This window comes from Platalea leucorodia, assembly GCF_965183815.1.
Source record: "Platalea leucorodia genome assembly, chromosome: 1".
Taxonomy (NCBI): domain Eukaryota; kingdom Metazoa; phylum Chordata; class Aves; order Pelecaniformes; family Threskiornithidae; genus Platalea; species Platalea leucorodia.
This window is the reverse complement of record NC_138823.1, coordinates 5191261-5212686: the sequence shown is the minus strand read 5'-3', so window position 1 is coordinate 5212686 and position 21426 is coordinate 5191261. Positions and strand designations below refer to the sequence as shown.

General features: G+C 37.3%; 1 protein-coding gene across 4 annotated transcripts in view; it reads right to left on the bottom strand.

The window, feature by feature from the left end:
- Positions 1–21426, bottom strand: part of TRAPPC9 (trafficking protein particle complex subunit 9) — a 518256-nt gene that overhangs the window by 424415 nt on the left and 72415 nt on the right. For all 4 annotated transcript variants that reach the window (XM_082318004.1, XM_082318003.1, XM_082318001.1 and 1 more), the window contains exons 12-15: positions 20813–20898; positions 10331–10457; positions 8592–8724; positions 3018–3181 (exon numbers count right to left, since the gene is read on the bottom strand). In XM_082318004.1, the coding sequence (XP_082174130.1) occupies positions 3018–3181; positions 8592–8724; positions 10331–10457; positions 20813–20898 (510 nt within the window). The remainder of the gene's footprint in view (positions 1–3017; positions 3182–8591; positions 8725–10330; positions 10458–20812; positions 20899–21426) is intronic.

Sequence of the window (21426 nt, the reverse complement as noted above, 5' to 3'; positions counted from 1 at the left end):
ACATGTGATGTCCAACCTACAGATACCACAGCCTGGTAGACAGAGGGGTGCAATGAGACACGAAAAGACATGACAGACACGTTTATTGTGGCAGCATGACAAGTTCCTTTTGCTGATTTGCCTCAGGATCTGTTCTATAACGCGTGGCTGCTGAAGGACTCAAAAACCCTGTGATGTCCTTTATGAACTGCACAGGGTGAGCTGCAATTTCTGCTCTGAAATTATCTGAGGGCCAGAGTGGAAAAGCTAAAGAGCTGCACCTGGAAGAAACAGAAGAGGGGAAGTAAAGGCAGGCAAGTTTGAAAGTCTGATCTCCAGAGGTTCTCATTAACAAGACACCATTGAAAACAACCTCAAAGTGGGCTTTCTCAAGAAAAGTGACTGGCTATAGCTAATGTAATGGAGGAGGGAGATCAGGTGGCTGCACTGCAACAGCTAATCCCATCCAGGAATCTACACCAAAAAATGAGAATGGTTGCCATTTACAGCATTCGTCTTTGTGCTAAAAGTTGTGGCCCCAGACACAGAAGGTAAAGAAATAGAAGTCAGACAGGCATGTACGCAGCAGCTGCAAAAGATTTACGAGCAACTGCCAAGACTAAAAGAACCAAAGCAAGTCAGGTGAAACCAAGGATGATTGAAAGCTCTTTGTATTTGGCTGAAATTGGACAACAACTTCTCATGGGCTCCCAAGTTGACAGACAAGCTGTGGTCATGGCAGATGGAGATGCCTAACAGCTTTCAAGGAGACCTTGAGCAGTTCAAATCGCAGGCACGTTTCAGCTGAGGAGTAGTAAAGAACATCCAAGAGACAACTTCTTCATGCGCTACAGATAGTTCATAAGTGTCTGCATATGCTCTCAACTTGATATATAATACCAAGTCAAGAGTTGTGTTGCTATTAGAGATGGTTTAACATCGTATCCACATTATTTCCATGCATGTAGTATTCACTGACCAAACTGAGCTGCTGACATGACAAATATTTAGTTCCCTGTTGATCACCAGAATCCCCTGTCATGCTGTACCATGAGTCCATCCCTACGCATTTATATCAATTTGTGATAACTAAAATGGAAGAGAGTCCATTAAAAAAAGCAAAGGTCCATCCTTTGCCAGACCTATGCGCAGTCACATTTGAAGTAACAGAATTATTACACACTTAATGCGGACCATTAGTTCTTTTGCCATGGATAGCGTTTTTCAGCGCTTTCCGTCGTACCCACAGCAGACAGTCATGTAAAAAGTCATTTAAGTATGTATTTTCCTCCAATAACATGGCTCATCTGGAGCACACAGTTCCAAAAACAGGGGTGCATTTCGGTTCTGTGAGACAACGCAAGAAACTGAAGACTCTCTTGACAGGACCCCGGGTAGCCTAATCCAAAGCTTTGCTTTCAAAAGAAGGTTGGATAAGACGATTTCCCTGCCCATGTAAACGTCTATGATTCTATGATTCTGATGGCATGGTTCAGAACAAATATCATTCGGTGCCTCTCAAAACTCGCTCTCATTTCTATTTTTCCTAAATGTCGATTTAAGTGTTGCATTTTTTTCAGTACACACATTTATAAGTTACTTATAAGAAATTTTCCTTTTTCTGATAAAGACAATTATTATCATGCTTAATAACATCTAAGAGACTGTCAAATACACAAAGAGGGTTCATGATAAAAAATTTCCATAAAGAAAATGAAGGATGAAGTAAAATTAAAGTTTTGCTGAACTCCTAGCTGAGTGTATCAACTTTTCTCCTTTTTCCCCACTGTTATTAACAAAAGTTGTAACTGAGAGCTCATGATGAATTTAAAGTTGACAAGAGTCTCTTTTTCAAAATTTTGAACCAATTAACTGTGTAATGTTATGTACTAAGAGTCTGGTTAACATCTGATTCAGAGGCCCGTATATTCCACCATTTAATTACGTAAACGTCACCATTTAATATGCACGCTGTATTTGGTCTCTCCATTGCATACATACAGCACCTAGCACAGTAGGAACAGGCTGGAATTACTGAAATAAAAACAGTAAGTCATCATACATTTCAGCTTCTAACATTATTCTTGGTAACAAGTCTCAGACAGAAAATCTATTCTTGGATGACTGGCAACTCCTGTTCTCTCAGGTTGCAGAGAAGAGGATACTCTTAAAAAAAAAAAAATCATGAGCTCGAAAACTGAAATGAACAAAAATCACCAGGTATCACATTGCATTTTAATACTCTGACAGAATAAGAACTGCAATAAAATAAGGTATTTCTATTGTAAGGAAAGATCATCTTGCTTGTCATCTGCAGTTCTTCTGTTAATATCATTTTCTTAATGATGCCTCAGAGGACAAACCAAAAATGATAAAACACATCACAAAACAAAACCAAGATGCACCTATCAGACTACTTTTTAATACTAATATGTACAGAGTATTTTAGGAGAAATAACTGGAAGCAGGAGACGTATCATATTTCTTCCATACCTTCAATTATTCTTTTAACTCACAATAGCTTATTTATTGCCTTGTTTTTTAAAGTCTTCTATCCCATTTTTTTCTTATTGCTCACTGAGTGAGATAGAGGTAGGCTTATTTACTTCCACTCCCTCAAGTAGGACAACATTACTGCTAATGGTAATTTATTTAACTAACTAATCAGTTTATTTAGACATAAGGAGAAAATAATTTAGACCCGAGATTTTTGCTTTTTACTAGTTATTGCACCAGTTTGTTTGTTTTTCTTTTCAAATAAAATTAAAATGAAATCTAGATTTCCAAAAAGCAGGTGACTCTTTGACACCCAGATGGTCCCACCATTTCTTTCATTTACTTTCTACATTTTTTTTTTCTTACATTCTCTTTCATTTCTATATTCCTACAATAAAATCAAACTGAATGATTCCAGTGCCTTAACAGGGATTATGATATTTATTCTAAATTGACCTAAAAGAAGTATAACACAACTAGTTCCCCTTTTATCAGAGAAAAAGTGATCATTATTATTTCTAAATATAAATCAGCATACACACCCTTAGTGTTGACTGTTTTCGCTGTGACCTCTAGTTTCTCCAATGGTTCTGTTCCAATATTTTCTAACTTAATGATAAGCTGCTGGGTCTCTCCATTGTAAAGCTGGACAGACACGTTAGTGGAGATCTCATCCCCTGAAGAAGGCTGAAGTGTATGAGCAGACCTACAAAATGTGACACATCGACAAACAAAATATTACGATAAACATGTTAAAAGCCTGTCTAAGTTATTATACTCTATTAACTATTCTTTGAAGACTCAGAAACTACTGCTCTGCAATCTTGAAGATATTCGATATCATTTTCCATTCTCATTTTAGCCAGGGTCATTTTTCATAACCATGGAGGATAAACATTAGTATTTTATCTGTAAGACAAGTCAGATTTCAAACAATATAAAATACATATTCCTAACGGTGAAAGCTTGTTAAAAATTGCTGCAAAAAAAGTAAGAAAGGGAAAAGAGCAAAAAAGCAAGAACAGATCATTAGAATGAGCAAACTTGAAAAAAGTGGTATCTGATCTACCAAGTGTTTGAACAATAGGGTTGAGTAACAATGAGTATCAAGAGCTGAATGTAAAACAAAAAGAATAAAAAATACAACTGAGGAGAATAAGAAGTTCAGCGCCACATAAAAGAAACCAGGGTGAAAGTCTTCTGCGAGATCCTGAAGTCCATACTGCTCTCTCATCAGCCCGTAAAAATCACAAAAGCGAGAATAAAGTTAACCGGCAGAAGAAACTTCAGAAGAGATGAAACCTTCGTACTCACAAGTGAGGCTACATTATCTGACACTGTTAGGCATTCCCAGACTCCACCAACATACGATGTACGTGGAATGAAGACAGAAACACCCTTAATGACAGACAAGCAGCACTAACTAGTTTATGCAGCTGTTCACCCAGAAACTGTTTTCTTAAGGGATCATAAACAGTATCTGAAATATGAGGTAGGATGTCCTTAGTACAGCAATATATTGTAAAAATAACTTAGGAAACAAAAATTATTCTACGAGTTGTATGTGCTAGAGAAAATGCATGGGTATCTAAAGCTTCGGAAACATGAGAATTTATTTAAATGAGTGTCAAGCGTTTCATTTTAAAGTAACAAATGTGTCAAACCAGTCAGTTATTAAAATAGGAGATATGCACAATGCTATGACAACACATCATGGATAAAGGAGAACGGAGCGGTAACCTTGACCTTGGCTAGGAAGAATACAAGAGTTCAGAGAATGCAGTTTTAGTGGACAGCAGAGGGCATAAACCTCGTGGGAGTGGATCCTGGAAGAAATTCACTTTGTGAAAGGTAAAACAGGAAACATAAACAAACATGAATGAGGGAAGAAGGATTGCAGAACAAGACAGATGGGCAGAGCTTCAATTTCCAATTGTATTTTTCATGCTAATGCAAAGTAGTCAGAAGGGATCAAGGATACAAGGGCAAAAGCTAGTGAGATTAATGACCGATAAATCTGTTGGGAAACCCAGGTTCAGTAACTTCTTTTGGCAGGTATTTCTGCTATCCTTCCTTTCCATCCTATCCTTCCTCCTTAGCACAAGATAAGCAGCCTCCACAAACAAGAGCAGATTTTAGTCTTTCAGAACGCATCTATGGCAACAAGTACTTAAAACACATATTTTTTGATCATCTAAAATGTACTGTCATGTATTGTTATCATTGCAACACTTGGATGTTTGGCATTTGGAGTGACAGGAAAGAAGAAATTTCTTCCCTCGTATTTAAACAAAAGTATCAGGGAATTGCATATTAACAAAACAAACAAATGGTACTTTCAATTACTGTATAAATGTACATCTGAAACCTGAGCCCAAGCTAATTTAGCTTACACATCCTTTTCTGTAATACAGCTTCTTAAATTAAAAACCATCTCAGTTCTTGTTTAAGTACTGTGTAGCCATCAGCTTTGCTCTGAACTTGTGAGACCTCAGGACTGAGGCTTGTCATGGGGATATTGGTAGATGAAAAATTAGATACGAGCTGGCAATTGGTGCTTGCAGCCCAGAAAGCCAGCTGTATCCTGGGCTGCACCAAAAGCAGCGTGGCCAGCAGGTCGAGGGAGGTGCTTCTGCCCCGCTGCTCCAATCTCATGAGACCCCACCTGGAGTATTGAACCTGGAGTACTGAGTCCAGCTCGGGCGTCCCCAGCACAAGAACGACCCATGGACCTGTTGGAGCAGCTCCAGAGGAGGCCACAAAAATGGTCAGAGGGCTGGAGCACCTCTGCTGTGAGGAAAGGCTGAAAGAGCTGGGGTTGTTCAGCCTGGAGAAGAGAAGGCTCCAGGGAGACCTTACTGCAGCCTTTCAGTACTTAAAGGGGGCTTATAAGAAAGGTGCAGAGAGGCTTTTTACCAAGGCCTGTAGCAACAGGACAAACAAAAATGGCCTCAAGTGTTTTCTAGGCAGGGGGAACCATCAACATCATATTCCTCTCGGTGAAGGTCTCCAGATGCTGACAGCTCACTGTACCGCGAGACTGAAAAGGCCAATCTTGGGACCCAAAGGAGCAGGGGGAGGGTGAGCATGACACCAGGATAACAGGTAGAAAATAGGAAGTGGGGGTATAACATTTTTAAGTGTATTTATTAGTGATTCTTCTGTATAGAGTATTTTTCTCTCTTTCTTTTTCTTTCTTCTGTAATAACTGCATCTGCATTAATAATGATTCCTGTATTGGACTGTTAAGATACAAACAGTAAATTCTTAGCTTTATAGATTCCTCTTTGCCCATAAACAAGATTTTGAGCATAGCAGTATTGCACAATTATTTCAGTATATTAGAAAGTACTCATCAAGCAAGCAACCTATAATACCTGGCACACTGGCATGCAGCTTCAAAAATTTCTGGGTCTTGTGGAAATGACTGATATTTTTCCAAGTTCATCCACATTAGATATCTTTCATTATTTTATTTGTAAATTTGTCATTTTCTTCCCTCAATTTTCTTAATGTATAGGCTTTTTCCTTCAAGACCATTTTAGTCAGTGGTGTAATATTTTTATATACTGTTTATATGATACATATAAATTTATGCATAATTATAAATAAATATAATGATGAAAATATATACTAACAAAGTAATTCTCAACCCACAGCAAGCTTCATTACAGCTCCTGCTAAAGTGAGCTTATTAAAATTGACCTTCTATAACACGGATCAATAAAAAAAAAAAAATTACAGTTCTAGCAAAACATTATGGTATGCCTAGAAAGGCCTGGAGTTATTCTTGTCAATATGAGTATCACCCCAAAATTACTACTAGATCAATCAACTGTTGAAGAAATTATAAACAGCTATATTTCTTTGACCTTTTAAACAAACCTTTTCTTACATACCAGCAGTTTCACCTACAATAAATACAGTATCAAGATTATCTCAAATACTTCAAAAACAAATAAATTTGGTGAAAAATAAAGAAAAGTCCAGCTCAGCTCCAGTAGAAGGTTCCAAAGACAATCAGCTATAAAAACTAATGTGTTCTGTCAGGAAGACTCTCTCTCAAGAATAGAGCTCCACCTCAAATGCTGGTAAGATGGGTGTCAACGCAAAAATGTAAAGGTAAAGCAAATCAGCAAGATGCAAGGATAGAAATCGGATTCGGATTTTATCTTGCTGTCTCTAAATTAAGAACATTCTTTGTTTCATTTCTTCACCATGTCTTTTAAAAGTACATCATCCTCCCGAGAGCCCAAAGGACAAAACGCTGTTGACTGGAGTCGCATGAGGCAATTTGCTGGTATCACGGAGGCTGGGAGAAGGAGTCAGCGATGGTAAACAGAGACCTCGCTGGCATACGGCAAGGGAGCCAGGAGTGCGTCTGAATTCCCAGTGTTACAGGAACTGAAACTGAGTACTGAATCTAAAGCATCTGAAGAAACTAAGGGTAAATTTAACACCAATGAAAAAGTAAATACACACCAATATACAAAGAACATCTTATCAGCTGAACATATATCCAAAAAGAGCAGATATTACGCTCATTTAAGAATATTTGCAATTCCCTCTGTATTTCAAACCCATCACCTTCTTTAATATATTCATAACTTTCACTAGCCAATCTTAATTTTGATTACAGCTAAACCACACAGACTCCATATCTAGCAGAATTTTTATAGGGAATTTACCAAATATAACTCAATTGCAGCATTTTATTATTTTGCTGTCTTCATCAGGATATTACTTTTATATCTTTATAATACAGTGCCATCAACACAGCCCATTCCACATTAAAAAGCAGAATTTAGTATGGAAAAACCAGAACCAAACTGGTTCCTTTGCTTTACTAAGTAAACCATACTGAAGAATACAATAAAAAAAAATATTACATATATGCATACACACATATATCTCTCTTTGTGTCATAGGATACTGATGATCATCCTACTAAGGATCATAAATGGAGCTGAGACCTTCCAATCAACAGAACAATCCCTGTGGTACTTGAGCTATCAAGGCAGTAAGTAACAAAAGGCTCTTTCCTGATCCATAGCTAAAAGGAACATTATTAAAAAAAAAAAAAAAAAAAGAAGAAGAAGAAGAAAACTGAAACTCCATAGTTTTACAGCTATTTGCAGAATGGTAGATGGATGGCAAGACTCTGAAATACAGTGATGAATGCGCAGCTCAGTATGTAAATGCTCTTGAACCTTGAAGTTCCAAAAATGGAATTGAATCAGTGTCTTACCAGCTGTCTCTAAAATCATGGAATTAGCCACATTCTTCCCCCCCAAAAAAAGCTCAAAAAACCCCACGCAAAAAACGCACACTACTACTGTGTCCCTTTTGGTGAGTGTATAAGGAAGTTATTTTAGTTGATTCTTCCAGTACCTCTTAAACATATTGTTTCTGTAGTACGGTATCAAGGTTGGGCCCCTCCTGAACAACAGAAATACTGATATATTGGAGCAAGTCCAGAAGAGGGTTATCAAAATGATTAGGAGGCTAGAGCACCTGACATAGGAGGACAGGTTCAAAGAGCTGCGTTTGCTCAGTTTGAAAAAAAGAGGAGGGGGTGATTTTAACTCTTGTGAGTGCGGTCGGACTTTGGAACCGATTTCCCCCAGAGGTGATGGAAACGCCACTCATGGAGATAATTAAAACTTAACTAGATCATGCCCTGGGCAACCTGATCTAACATTTAAGTCATATCACTTGTCAAAGCTGGTCCTGCTTTGAGCAAGATCCTGGGCCAGATGACCTCCAGAGCTGCCCTTTCCAACCTACGCTATTCTATGGATTACCTCTTTACTTCAAGATTTTATGAACATTTAGCCTGTAAAGGATTCAGTCTTTTAAAACTATGACTTTAATAATGAATAACCATTACACTCCCCCAGTTAATTAAATCTCAAAATATTTTCTATGAAAATTCAAGGTTTCAAGCAGTAAAACAAAAAACTTAGATTTATATTCTAAAGTAAATAGCACAGATATAGTTTGTCTTGTTTTACTAAAGCACTGATCAGATACTCAGATGAAAGCGTTTTTATTTAGCGTGTGACTAACACTTAAAATATGACCAAATAAAATCATCATTTAATTCAGTTTCTCACCTTGGAAGGGAAGTACTGATCTGCAGCCTTGGCAAAGCTGGAATGACTTCAACAGTACAGCCATTGGTCTTCACTCCTGGCAGATTGTCCAGAAGGCAATCACTGAAGACTCCAAAAACTGAAGTATGGTAACCTGATTTTTAGAAGAAACCACCAGCATGTTGTCAATTTTTGTTCTCTGAAAGGTCTAAAAGTACTAAGCTTGCTAGTCAGATCTTGCAGTATTTTTGCTACCCAAACCACCACCTTCTCTGCAGAAGAATCTTCTCAGGACACAAAATATGTAAAAGGTTTTCGACCCCCCTAAATAACATTTATAACTACATGACAACATACAAACAACACACATGTATGCCTTCGTATCTGTGACATGTAAATTAAAAAAAAAATAACGAGTTCATGGTTTCTACCACACGCTGCGGTAAGTTCTGTAGAATCCTTTACAAGATCAACATCACAAGTCATAGCATAGAGACCATCATTTTATACTACATCACTTAATCCACTGGTGCACATAAAACTTGTTACCCTTCAACATATGTTAACAGTTCCCTATTTCCTCTAAAAAATGTTCATAGGAAAGAGTCTCAACTGTACCTAGAAGCGAAGGAGAAAAGAATCCTAAAGGAAGTGAATTAGGAAAAGAAAAAGTATGTAGGCATACATGCATACACACACAGACACCTGCCATAGAAGACCACCGCTTATCCTCTAAAAGTTCAATTTAGTAGGAACGTACCTCTACATTGATTCCTTACAAGGCAATATATACAAACTATATCTGAAGGAAAAATTGATACATTGACACACAAACAGCCGCCAAGTACAGAAATCAACTCCTCTACTTGCAATACATTTTTAGTATGTGAAACTAAAAGCAGACAACTACAGCACAAATGTTCTGAATGCTTTGATGCTATTCTGTATTTACTGAAATAGCTTCTGGGGAAAAAAAAAAAATCAAATGAAGAACCATTTTATGAGCAGACAGAAAAGCACTTAAGAAAAATTCAGTGAGAACAGAGTTTCTTCAAGTTCAAAGCCATCTTCTTTTGGTGTTGAGCTTTATTAAAAAGGTTCTTTTCCTGTAACTCTGTATTCCAGGAACACGTACCTAAAATTGCGTGTTGGTAAGATGATTCAGTCCTACTACTTCTTGAATCTACCGTCTTCACATATACCTCCTTTTGTAGGAGACTGATCTGGTCGTCTTCTACAAAAGCTCTTTAATTCTTTTTACTTACTACAAACACCATTTTATTTAGGCTTATTAATGAAATGATATCTCAACTGCAACAGACTACACACATTGGCTAAATTGTTTCCACAGAAGCAATCTGCAAAAATTTCTGTAATCTTACATGAACACGATTAATTAAGAAAAACAAACTGCAAGATTATCTTCTGCATTCTCTTGAAAAAGTTCAAGTAATCCTCCTCAGAAGCTTTCCAAATGATTAATAAAGGGAATTTGAGTTCATTATCCTTTTCCTCTCACACGTGAGATATTGTAAGTATGTGTTCATTACTGCTGTTACAACCAAGTGATTTTTCAGGCTATGTTTTTATGAAATCTAGTATAGAAAACAGATTTCTTTTTTTGTTTTGTTTTTTCTTTTACTTACTGAGGAGAACTCAGAGTGGCAAATATATATGTCTCATACAAACTGACGTAATCCACGGAGATGTAAAACACTGGTTTTTTTGCTAGGAAGAGAATGACTAAAGACTTCCCTTACCATTGACAGTGATCTGTCCAGTAGTTTGAGGAACACCAACAAGAGTTACTGGGTAGAGACCAGATTCCGCAGGTAGAGAAAGAGCTGCAGGAAGAGATTCGAATTCTACTCCTGTTGTCAAGAGACCCTGAAAAAGTCATATTACATAGGTAAATACCTTTATGATATACACTTACATTTTTAGGATATATACTTATATGCTAATCCCTTGCATTACATCACCCAAACTTTTACAACTTATTCCAATTTGCTTGTAGCAGTTATTTTGGTTCTTAAGTTCCAGCGACTGAAGCAAGCATCTAGAATTACAGCAAGATTTGTATTCAACACTGAAATGTGTTTCAGGATCTGAGGTGGGAACGATGTATGAAAAACTAATAAAAATTTATACCTAAGCACAGTAAAAAGAATAAGTGATATAATCTGCATGGTGTTGTTTTGTACCTACATTTAATTGTACCTGTGACCTTATATATTTGCTTATATTTTGGACAGTGGAAATCAAACATCAATAGAGGCTCTTGATTAGCTTTAATTAAAGTTCCTGGGCAGAAAATATTCATCTATGAGGAGAAAAAAAATTACTATTTACAGATAATAGAGCAAGTCTAGCTTTACTATCCAACCTAAACATCTCAATAAGTTGGAATAAGACATTCACTTTGCTAAATTGATTCTCTATCAAGCCTAGATGCCTGCAGTTAGACTGTATGATTAGTATATGTCAGAGAAATCTCTTAGCATCCTAAATTTAAAACATGGGACAAAAGAAATGGAGAAAAAAAATTACTTAAACTTTTAAACACATCATTACTGTTCTTAGCAGACTGGGTTTTTTTTTTTTAATCTCAGCTAATGAATTTAAGATGCTTGAACACAGAATGTACCGTTACAAGTACGAAATTTAATGTCGTAAAGCACATAAGTCTAAGTTACGAGCTCCTTTTCTATACACATAGATTTTTATTTTTTAATAAAGATGCCATCCAAATATCTCCATCAATTAATGCAGTAAGCACACCTGGATTAAACCTGAACTCCATAAGGATGCTTCACAGGAACTCAAAACTCTATGAAAGAGGTAGATACTGTTTTTGTAAAGACAGATGAAAAAACTCATGGTTTGAGCCACAGAAAACCACAAAGAGACTGAAAACTGAACAAGGAGTTTAAGAAGCAGCAATGTTATCTGCACAGTGCCAGAATACCAGCACTGCTTTCCTTTGAAAACATCTGTGACTGCCTAGTTTTTAATTCAGTTGGGTTTTGAATGGTGCACCTCTAACGCTCATGTCAGCTGTAAAAGGCAGACTAGCCCTCTTATGTTTCTAATTCTCAATTAGAAATTAGGAAAATTGATACTCATGTAACAGGCACTTAAAGAAACACAAATGGCACCACCGGAATTACCCAGCCAATGACTGAAACTTGGCCTGTCACGTATATTAAGTTTTAATGGCCTGATTTGCATTAGGACTAACCACCAGCAAGTCTTCTTCAAGCAATTCCTAAATAGTAACCAAAATCAACCCACCAGCAGTCAAAAACTGAACTAAAATAAAAGCTATTATCAGAATTTCTTCTCTCCTCAGAAGGCAGTGTGCCTTCTGGAAAATTAACAACTATCTTTTATGTACATGCTACATAACAACTAAATAAATGCTTTGCACCTAAGATTTTTAACAGCACAGTCCTAAACACAGCAGAAGCTTAAGAAACCAAACTGAACAGGTTTCTTAGGTTCTTGATTTCTCTTCTACCGAAGATCTGAAGTCATCAAGATTATAATATACCCAAAAGCTAAAATATCATTCACTCTAGCAATTACTTCTTTGTAGACTTGACACTGTTGAGACCACACCTAATTCAATCACAGCTATTCTTGCTTTGTGGGAACTCTACCCTTTTCTCTAATACTGCACAAAATTCAATGCCATCATTTCACTTGAGTTGTAAAATACTGTGTCAAACCCTCACTTCTACTGAATTTTAGTTTTCCCCCAGCTTCACATGGAGACTTCAGCTGTCAGAAACGATCCACAAAAAAGTAAGTAAAAACTCATTCCATCTTCCTATACATTCACCATCCAGTGTATCAGAGCACTGATGCTTTTTGATTCCCACTTCATAAACGCAAGCTTGGCCACTACTTTTCAAGTAGGTACATTTGTGTAGCTGGGAGCTTAAGCAGGACTTGTTTGCTGTCTTGGTGAAATATTCCTTGCAATACTTCAGAATGAAGAGATCAAAATCATTATTGCAATAATTAGACAATATGAACTAATTCTAGATATGATGCAAGATAATTGATTGCATGTGACTGAATATGAATCCTTCCAGCGGGGTTCACCCCACAGAAATGGGTTGAACATTCACACTTTAATACAGACTTAGCCCCAGTCTTCATCACAATCATTCTGCTTTTGCTTTGGCTGAAGCAAATCTTAGAACATAAATAAAAGGTGACCCCCCACACACTCCGAAACTCACTTTTAAAACAGGTACAGAAAGCTTTGTAAGATGATTTCAGTCCCAAAAGCACTGAACTATCGCTTGGCCAAATATTCAAATATATTTTAATTATTCAGGATTCACCTCAACTAAATACGTTCATCCAAGGCCTTAAAAGTCCTAAAAAGATCAATGACCAAAAAAACCCTCCAATGTCTTGTTTAGTATCAGCTATAGCAAATATAAATAAACAGAACTGACAGCGAACCCTTCTAACTCATCTTCCTACTCTGAAGCAGAGCCAACTCCACATTAACCATTCCCAGCATGTTCATCTGGGGAGGTCTGGAATTTCCCTCAGTGGTAGGCTCTAAGAGGGGATTAGGTAACTTAATGCAGTGGTTAAACTGGAAAGCCTTTCCAGTTCAACCTTTCTCCTAATACTACACTGAACTTACCTTGTAACAATTCATACACATCGTTATTTTTCCAATCCTAGCTAACGCCCCAAATTAGCCAGTGTATCAAATGCCTATAAACATATACAAAACACTAAGAAATGACAACACCATTGCAAAACCATAGTCAGGTCACTTTTCTGAAATATGGGAAGCTCCTCATTAAGACATGGTCCTAATTAGCCAAGTTTTCCTTGGGTCAGGGGGAGAGGGAAGCAATGACTAACTACAGCTTTCTCCCACGTTCTTACTCCTCTACTTCACATTTTTAATCAAGCTGGATGTCAGGACATACATTCATACATTCATTTCACTTCTTGCGGTATAACCAGTCTTATGCTCTTACTTAATATGAATTAGTCCCCCATCCCAGCAATTAGACATCCTTCCCTATCAAGCGGGATTGAGGGGGCGCATGGGAAGACATTCCCCTGAAAGCCTTTTAGGTTCCTGTAAAGGAATAAATAACCTCAAGGGGGGCCCTAAACCAGCACAGCCCCGAGAAATGCGTCTAAAGTAGCCATGCGTGCACGTACTCAGGCTGCCATACGACCCCAAAATTGCCAGTCAAAACCTCACAGCCCAGCGCGAGTTTTGATCTCTGACACCAGTGAGCTCCCTCATTGCAGGGAAGCGAGGCCTGGAATGGACCAGAGCCAAATAACCCTGAAGAAACTAAAGATCACAACTGTAGGGGAAAAAAATAGGGAAATGAACTGAGAAAAATTAAATATATCAGTGGTACTATTTTTAAAGGCTAACGGTCAAGGATCAGGAAAAGCAATGATCACAACCCAGCTGTCAGGGAAAGCCTCTTCCTCGCCAAAGGAAAACTGAGTATGTTAACAGCAGACAAAATCTGGACAAAAATCAAGATAAATACAGACAGTAGTAGACAAAAAGGCACGCAAATGCATCTGGAGTACAATCACCCAAAATACGCCTGTGCTTATGGACAAGAAGGAAGAGTTACTACTAAGAGAAATTGCTAGTATTAAAATGATTTAGCAACAGTAGAGAAAAAAAAAAAAAATTGCTTTATACAGTGTACATTGCTCCCTAACCCCTGAAGTGGTATCAAAATGACACCTTTGGATCACGCTGATCACAAACACAGCATGTTGATCGCAGACGACTGCTAAAGCAAAAGAAGGACTCAGCACAATGTATTTTTTTTATAATGCATTAAGAATGCATTCTCGGTCTATTCTTTAACAACAAAACCCATGAAAACGAAGTGCTTTTCTAGAGAACAAACACAATGGAACTGCCAAAACACCTGCACTAATCCTTGACTAGAAATAAAAGAGCCTCAAGTGTATTATCACACGAAGCAGAATACAGCATTCATTTCTCTCGTTATGAGAGTTTTACTATTCGGTAAAACTTCAAGTTTTTAAAAGTAAAGATATTGAGAAAACATAAAAACTCATCGAAATGGAAAAAACCCTCAACTAGGCTTCGGAGTTCCAGACATAAACTGAAATCAGGATACTTACCCTTAAAACTTAACCACACAAATAAGTTTTAAAAGACAATGACGTATCTATAATGTCTGAAAGACCTTTTCAATATTGCTATTTGCTGGATAGCAGAACTCAGCAATATTTGCCCGACATTGCCCTCTGGTGCCTAAAAATTTTTTTAGATCAACAGTGACAATCAAATCAAGGCTGAAGTACTGTCATACCCTTTACCTAAACATATCAAACACAAAAAAAAGAAGGAAATAAGTGTTCAGATTTCTTTTCCCTTGAGTCTTAGACCTTATTTCAAGTAATACCATTTAGTCATCATTGCTCTTTCTGACCTTATAGGAAAAGTTTACCCATATACAAGGTTTTCTCCAGGGAATATATGAATCACACACACAAAATAAAAACAACCCAAACAATTGAACATTCTTGTATATAAAACAATTTAAATTGTCTTAGAGTGAATATATGCATGCTATTATCACAGCAGGTCTTTCAATCACTTCAAACTTGGATTTAGTTTTAGGGAAACAAAACAACTTGTATGTAAATGGTAGCATTTGGGGATGCAGTTAAAACAACATGAGTATGTAACTGCTTTTTTTAGGCTTTACTTACCAATCCTGAAATGCAATCATTCTTTTTTTAAAGTAACACTGCCATCAAAGTTACTTTTCATGCTGAACATACTTTATACAGTGTTGTCAAATACTTTACACAAAAACTGTCAAATATTTATTTAAAAGGAAATTTTCCCTACTATTTCGAATAAGATTATTCTAGGCAGACCTAGAAAACACAGAACACAACCATTTTTATCCTTCTTCCCCCTCACCTTTTTTGTGTTTATTCTTGCCCAATATAGCTTCAAATAAATGTCACCTAACGGTAAGTAAATATTCTCCCAAGATGGCAGAAACAGTGCAAAGATGTGAACTCACTGAAGAGCAGTTCATGGAAACAATTTACAAGATCATAAGCTAAGTTATGGGACTGATGATACATAAAGATTTATCAAAATTTTAGATGGTATTTTTAAACATCAACATAGAGCTCTTGGCTAATAGTATAGTTTTGAAGTTTACAAAAAAATAACAGCCATTCTTATACCATCATTAATCAAAATACCACACTTAAATTGTCTTCAAATAAATACATGCTCCAAACAGAAGGAGAACTATAGAACAAAGACTTTCTTTTTGAATAATGAGCTTTTAATACTATACTATACATTACCCTTGTGTTTTGGGGTAGTGTTTTTTAGTTTGTCTATATTATTCAATAAAGTTTACACTGCTCTGTATATATTGTAGCCTTCTTAGAACCACGGCTGTGTTTTCTACAATGAGTGCAGAAAAAATGCTTTCACTCAATAAATAACATATTGCCTCAAAATTTCTCAGGGTTGTTCTGTTTTTTTTTTTTTTCCTTTAATATGAAACTTGAGAAACAAAGAGGAAAAAGTAGTTAAAATCTTAAAGGACTTAACGCACTTTGCAGTGCATCTTCACATGCATTTTATTTTAATAGTAGATCTCACTAGACTGTACCATGATTTACTGCTTTAAACATTTGTCCCAAGATACAAAATAAATTCACCAGAGATTTCCCAGAATTTGGGGGGGTTTTTTTTGAAGGTCTGACTTCTGAAGGTTGTTCTTTCCTGGACAGAAAAAAGGCTTAGTAACTGCAAAAGAGACAGAAGCTATCATTCACATACCTGAACAAGTCTATACAGAAATCAGTATTCTTGGGAAAAAAAGTAAAGTGATATATACACTTATTTATAGCTGAACATCACATCTCCTGTTAACTTGGGCTCCACCACCCGGAGAGCAAAAATATTCTGTCCAATCCATTGCAGTCAAAGCTAGTTAGGCTCATTTTTCTCTCTCTCTCACTCTGTTGATTTGAAGTACCTGCTAAGGTTTATTAAAGCACTTCATCTGATCACCCCTATGATCTCTCCTACTTTGCTTTATTGACGAAAATACACAGTTGTTGGACCCAATCACCTCCATATTCCATGACTAAACATTTTCATTTGTCATTTTACAAAGACTATTGCACCTTTCAGTGGATTAGCCTTCTAACTATATGGACAAAACAAAAACATGAACTAGAAAAAGACAGAAAAGTCATACAGAAACAGGACAAACATGAATAATAGGTATCTAAATAGAGTCCCAAATCATGAATATGCATGACAGGGAATAAACAGCAAGAACAAAGATGGGCAAAGAGCTCTGAGAACAATAAAATAAAACAACAACAAAATCAACTTTTCAGACAGTACAGGGCTTATCATCTGAGCAACACTGATCAAAGTCTTGTCTCCACAGTCTCATGCCAAGTCTAAAAATGCAATTTCTTTTACTTAAGCATACCTCAATTAAACTACAGGCACTTAGCGGGAATACTTCAAATAATGAAAAAAGCTAGAGAAGCCTTTCAATAAGGAATCATTCTCATTAACAACTTGTGCTCAATACTAAGTTGTTTACCATCACAACTTTCAGCCATAACAAACAGGAATCATAGAATCATAGAATCGTCAAGGCTGGAAAAGACCCTTAAGATCACCAAGTCCAACCGTTAACCTAGCACTGCCAAGTCCACCACTAAGCCATGTCCTCAAGCACCATGTCTACCTGTATTTTAAATACCTCCAGGGATGGAGACTCAACCACTTCCCTGGGCAGCCTCTTCCAATGCTTGAAAACACTTTCAGTGAAGAAGTTTCTCCTAATATCCAACCTAAACCTCCCCTGGCGCAGCTTGAGGCCGTTTCCTCTCATCCTATCACTTGTTACTTGGGAGAAGAGACCAACCCCCACCTCGCTACAGCCTCCTGTCAGGCAGTTGTACAGAGCAATAAGGTCTCCCCTCAGCCTCCTCTTCTCCAGGCTAAACAACCCCAGCTCCCTCAGCCGCTCCTCATAAGACTTGTGCTCCAGACCCTTCACCAGCTTCATTCCCCTCCTCTGGCCACGCTCCAGCACCTCAATGTCCTTCTTGGAGTGAGGGGCCCAACACTGAACACAGCACTCGAGGTGCGGCCTCACCAGTGCCGAGTACAGGGGCACTGTCACCTCCCTGGTCCTGCTGGCCACACTATTCCTGATACGAGCCAGGATGCCATTGGCCCTCTTGGCCACCTGAGCACACTGCTGGCTCATGTTCAGGCGGCTGTCAACCAACACCCCCAGGTCCTTTTCCCGCCAGGCAGCTCTCCAGCCACTCCTCCCCCAGCCTGCAGCGTTGCATGGGGTGACACATTAGGAAAAGTCTCATGATAAAAGTTTGGATCAATGCTTCCAGCATTCATTTAACATGAAACGAGTAAGCTAACAGAACAACAAATCATAAACTGAAAGACGAGGGAAAGGGAAAATTAGAAAAAAGGAATAAGACTATAGATTTCAGGACAGTTATATGTTTGATGAATGGTGAACCCCAAAAAGGGTAAAGAACAAAGGAAATCAAGCAATGGAGAACTCAAAAGAAGAACTGCCAGTCATTGGAAACAAGCCTGAACGAGTAGTCATACTGCAAAGCTAAGGTGCTGAGTCAGACAGAAGGAAAAAAGTTGTGGGACAAACAAGCTGAAACTGCCACTAAATGACAGAAAAGGATACGCTTGCTATGAAAATGATTCTGAGAGACTAAATAATATGAAAGAATGTGATACATGGTGAGAAACCAGATAACAAGGGGACATGGTGACTGCAGGCATGAGTACATGTTAATAATAAATCAAAACATTTTAAAATATTAAACACTTTGAATTATTAAAAGAAAAACAGAAGAGTTTATTCTTGTGATAAAGTAATAACTATTCCCACATTCTAGAAAGCCCATAGATGAGACTGGAAAAATCAGAACCATTTAGGCTGGAAGGAAACGCTAGAGGTCCCCTTGCCCAGCCCACTGCTCAAAACAGGGTCGACCTTGGTAGTAGTTTAGGTTTTTCACTGTCCTATACACTCAAGTTTTGAAGATTTCTAACGATGGAGACCCCACATTCTCTCTGGGCAACCAGCTCCAGTGTATGATCACCCTCATAATTGGAATTAGGGATTTTTTTATTAGGAAAGTTTCCCGTTGCTGCAACGTGCTCACTGACTCTCACCCTTACGCTGGGGAGGAGTCTGGCTGCGTTTTCACCGCACCTTCCCATTTTGGGATCGAGGACAGCAATAGGCATCGCCCCAGTGTTCTTCTCTTCCAGCAACTGAACAGATGCAGCTCTTTGAACCTGGCCTCGTCTGCCATATGCTCCAGCTTGCCAGTCATCTTGGTAATGCTGCTGGCCCGACACCAGTATGTCAATATTTCTATCGCATGGGGAGCTCAAAACTGGCCTTGGTTCTAAAGACATTGTCTCTCAAATACCAAATCGAGGGGAATAATTACTTTCCTCAACTTGCTGGCTACGGTCTTGATACCAAAGACAAATCAAGCAAAATCAAATAATTTCCACCAATGAGATGACACTAGCGCACAGCAGAATTTCTCAAAGCGCTCTATTTATGGAGCACTGACTGAAGAATTACGTTAATCACATCAATTATTTGTCTCTAGTTTGCACGCCTGCTTCCTCTCACGCTTACCAATGAAACTGAAATTCAGTATTAATTCAAAGACAGAACTTTATCATGCTAACAGTAAAAAGAAGTATTCACGCTATTACAATTAATCTGCTCAGGGAATGGATGGAGTGCACATCTATGCAAATAACTGTATTCTGAGTTCTTAAGTGTGTGTAAGCACTCATAAGAAATCTCCTCATTAAGAAATTAAGAAATTACCCAAACCCAGTTTTTTAAATATATAATTACATCATTACTTACACAATACAAATTAGACTATAAATCAAAATGTTCTTAAATAAATTAATTCCTATATAGAGTCCTTTTTCATGCACAGCTTTACAATTACTTTTTCTATTCATTCCTAACGATTTGGAATGCTTCTGTGAGGGTTAGATAAAACGCTGCTGAAGAAACCAGTGTGTTAGCTTCCAAGACTGAATTTTATTATGCCATAAGCACAATCTTTGGGCATGTTCACTTCCCATGGAAAAACACTTTTTTATATATATATGGCATATTATCAGCAATTTAGGTCAAACTGTTTGACTAGCCACTGCAGTAGACCTATCAATAACATAACAAACAAAAATCCTGAGCAAATGAATATACGCTGATTCACGTAGCCTAACAGAACAACGGGCTCTAAGAGATGGGATTTATTTTTTATAGCAATATTAAAGGTAAAAATATTTAACAGAAAGGACAACACTGGATTAGGACTGAGTAGAGATTAAGTTGGTTTGGTAGTTAAAGGACTTTTAACCTTTAAATGGATAAAAATTTAAAAAAATAATCCTGATAGTTGGCATAAAGAGGGGAAAAACAAAAAAAATTACTTTATTTCAGGATACACTGCAAGCAGTCCACAAAATTAATATCATACAGTCGACTGAAGTAGTAGATGGCTTGGGCTTGATCATTCTAACCTTACATGCTTCTCTGGCATTTTAGCCTTTTTTTCCTCCCTCCTGATCATTTTAGCTTACGGTGTTTTCAAATAATGTACAACCTTGGGAACAGCAGATCCACAAGCTGAAGCTTCTATTAAAAAACAAAGCTTCTCAGAACGAACTATTTCAATTTCTCAGATTTTTAAAGATGTGGTCAAAATGGGAATTTGAAAAGCTAGGATGAATGCAGATTTTTAAATTACAGTAGTAAGTATACACTAATTATTAGGTTTCAGGATACAATTATCACTTGAAAACCAGTGTATGTAAATTATGCAGCATGAGTTCTAGTCAATGCAGAAAGGTACAGAATTGATTTACGGGTCAGTAACAGTAAAGCATTTAAACACTCCGAGTAGCAGAGATTTTCATTTCAATACCTCATTACCAACAAATATGAGACAACTGACAGTACTGCACTGTTAAACTGATGTTATACTGGCTTAAACGACTTTTTAAACTCCTTGATTTACAGAAAACCATATTTGAAAGTTCAACTGAGAAATCTTTCCAGAAAAAATAATAAAAAGGGGAGATTTAGGAAGATACATACCATGTTTTCTACTCGGAGCTCAAAAGGCATAGGGTTGTACACCATCAACTGAACTTCACATACATCTCCCTGGACCCACTGGAAATCTACATGAAATGATTATAGAATTAATGCAAGAATTACCTAATCATAGTGTTATAAAAAAGTTGCATCAGCCGAGCTGTCAGATTGCTATATTATTTTTATGTTCTAAATTAACATCTCTGTGTAATCTTCACAGCCCAAGTCCTAGTCAAGAGCATTCTGGGACACAAGCTATAAATCACAGGCAAAGCAATGGCTTAAAGGACCGGAAGCGTTCATTAATAACGTAACAGTGCTCCAAAGACCCGGTGTGCCAACATTACATTGGCAAAATTAACTCAGGCATCAATTCAAAACACTACTTAAACACATCCTTAATGTTAAACACTTAAAGGCTCATATACTTGGAGTTTGGTACAGAGTACACATCGCCTTGGATAATTAAGAGTCAGATAAAAAGGAACCAGATAAGGAATGAACACAACAGGAAGAAGGAAATTAAAAATAATGGAAACAACTCTTCATATAGACACAGCTGATGATACGGAATAAATAAAAGATCATTCTAAATTAAGAAGGAAACAACTGCT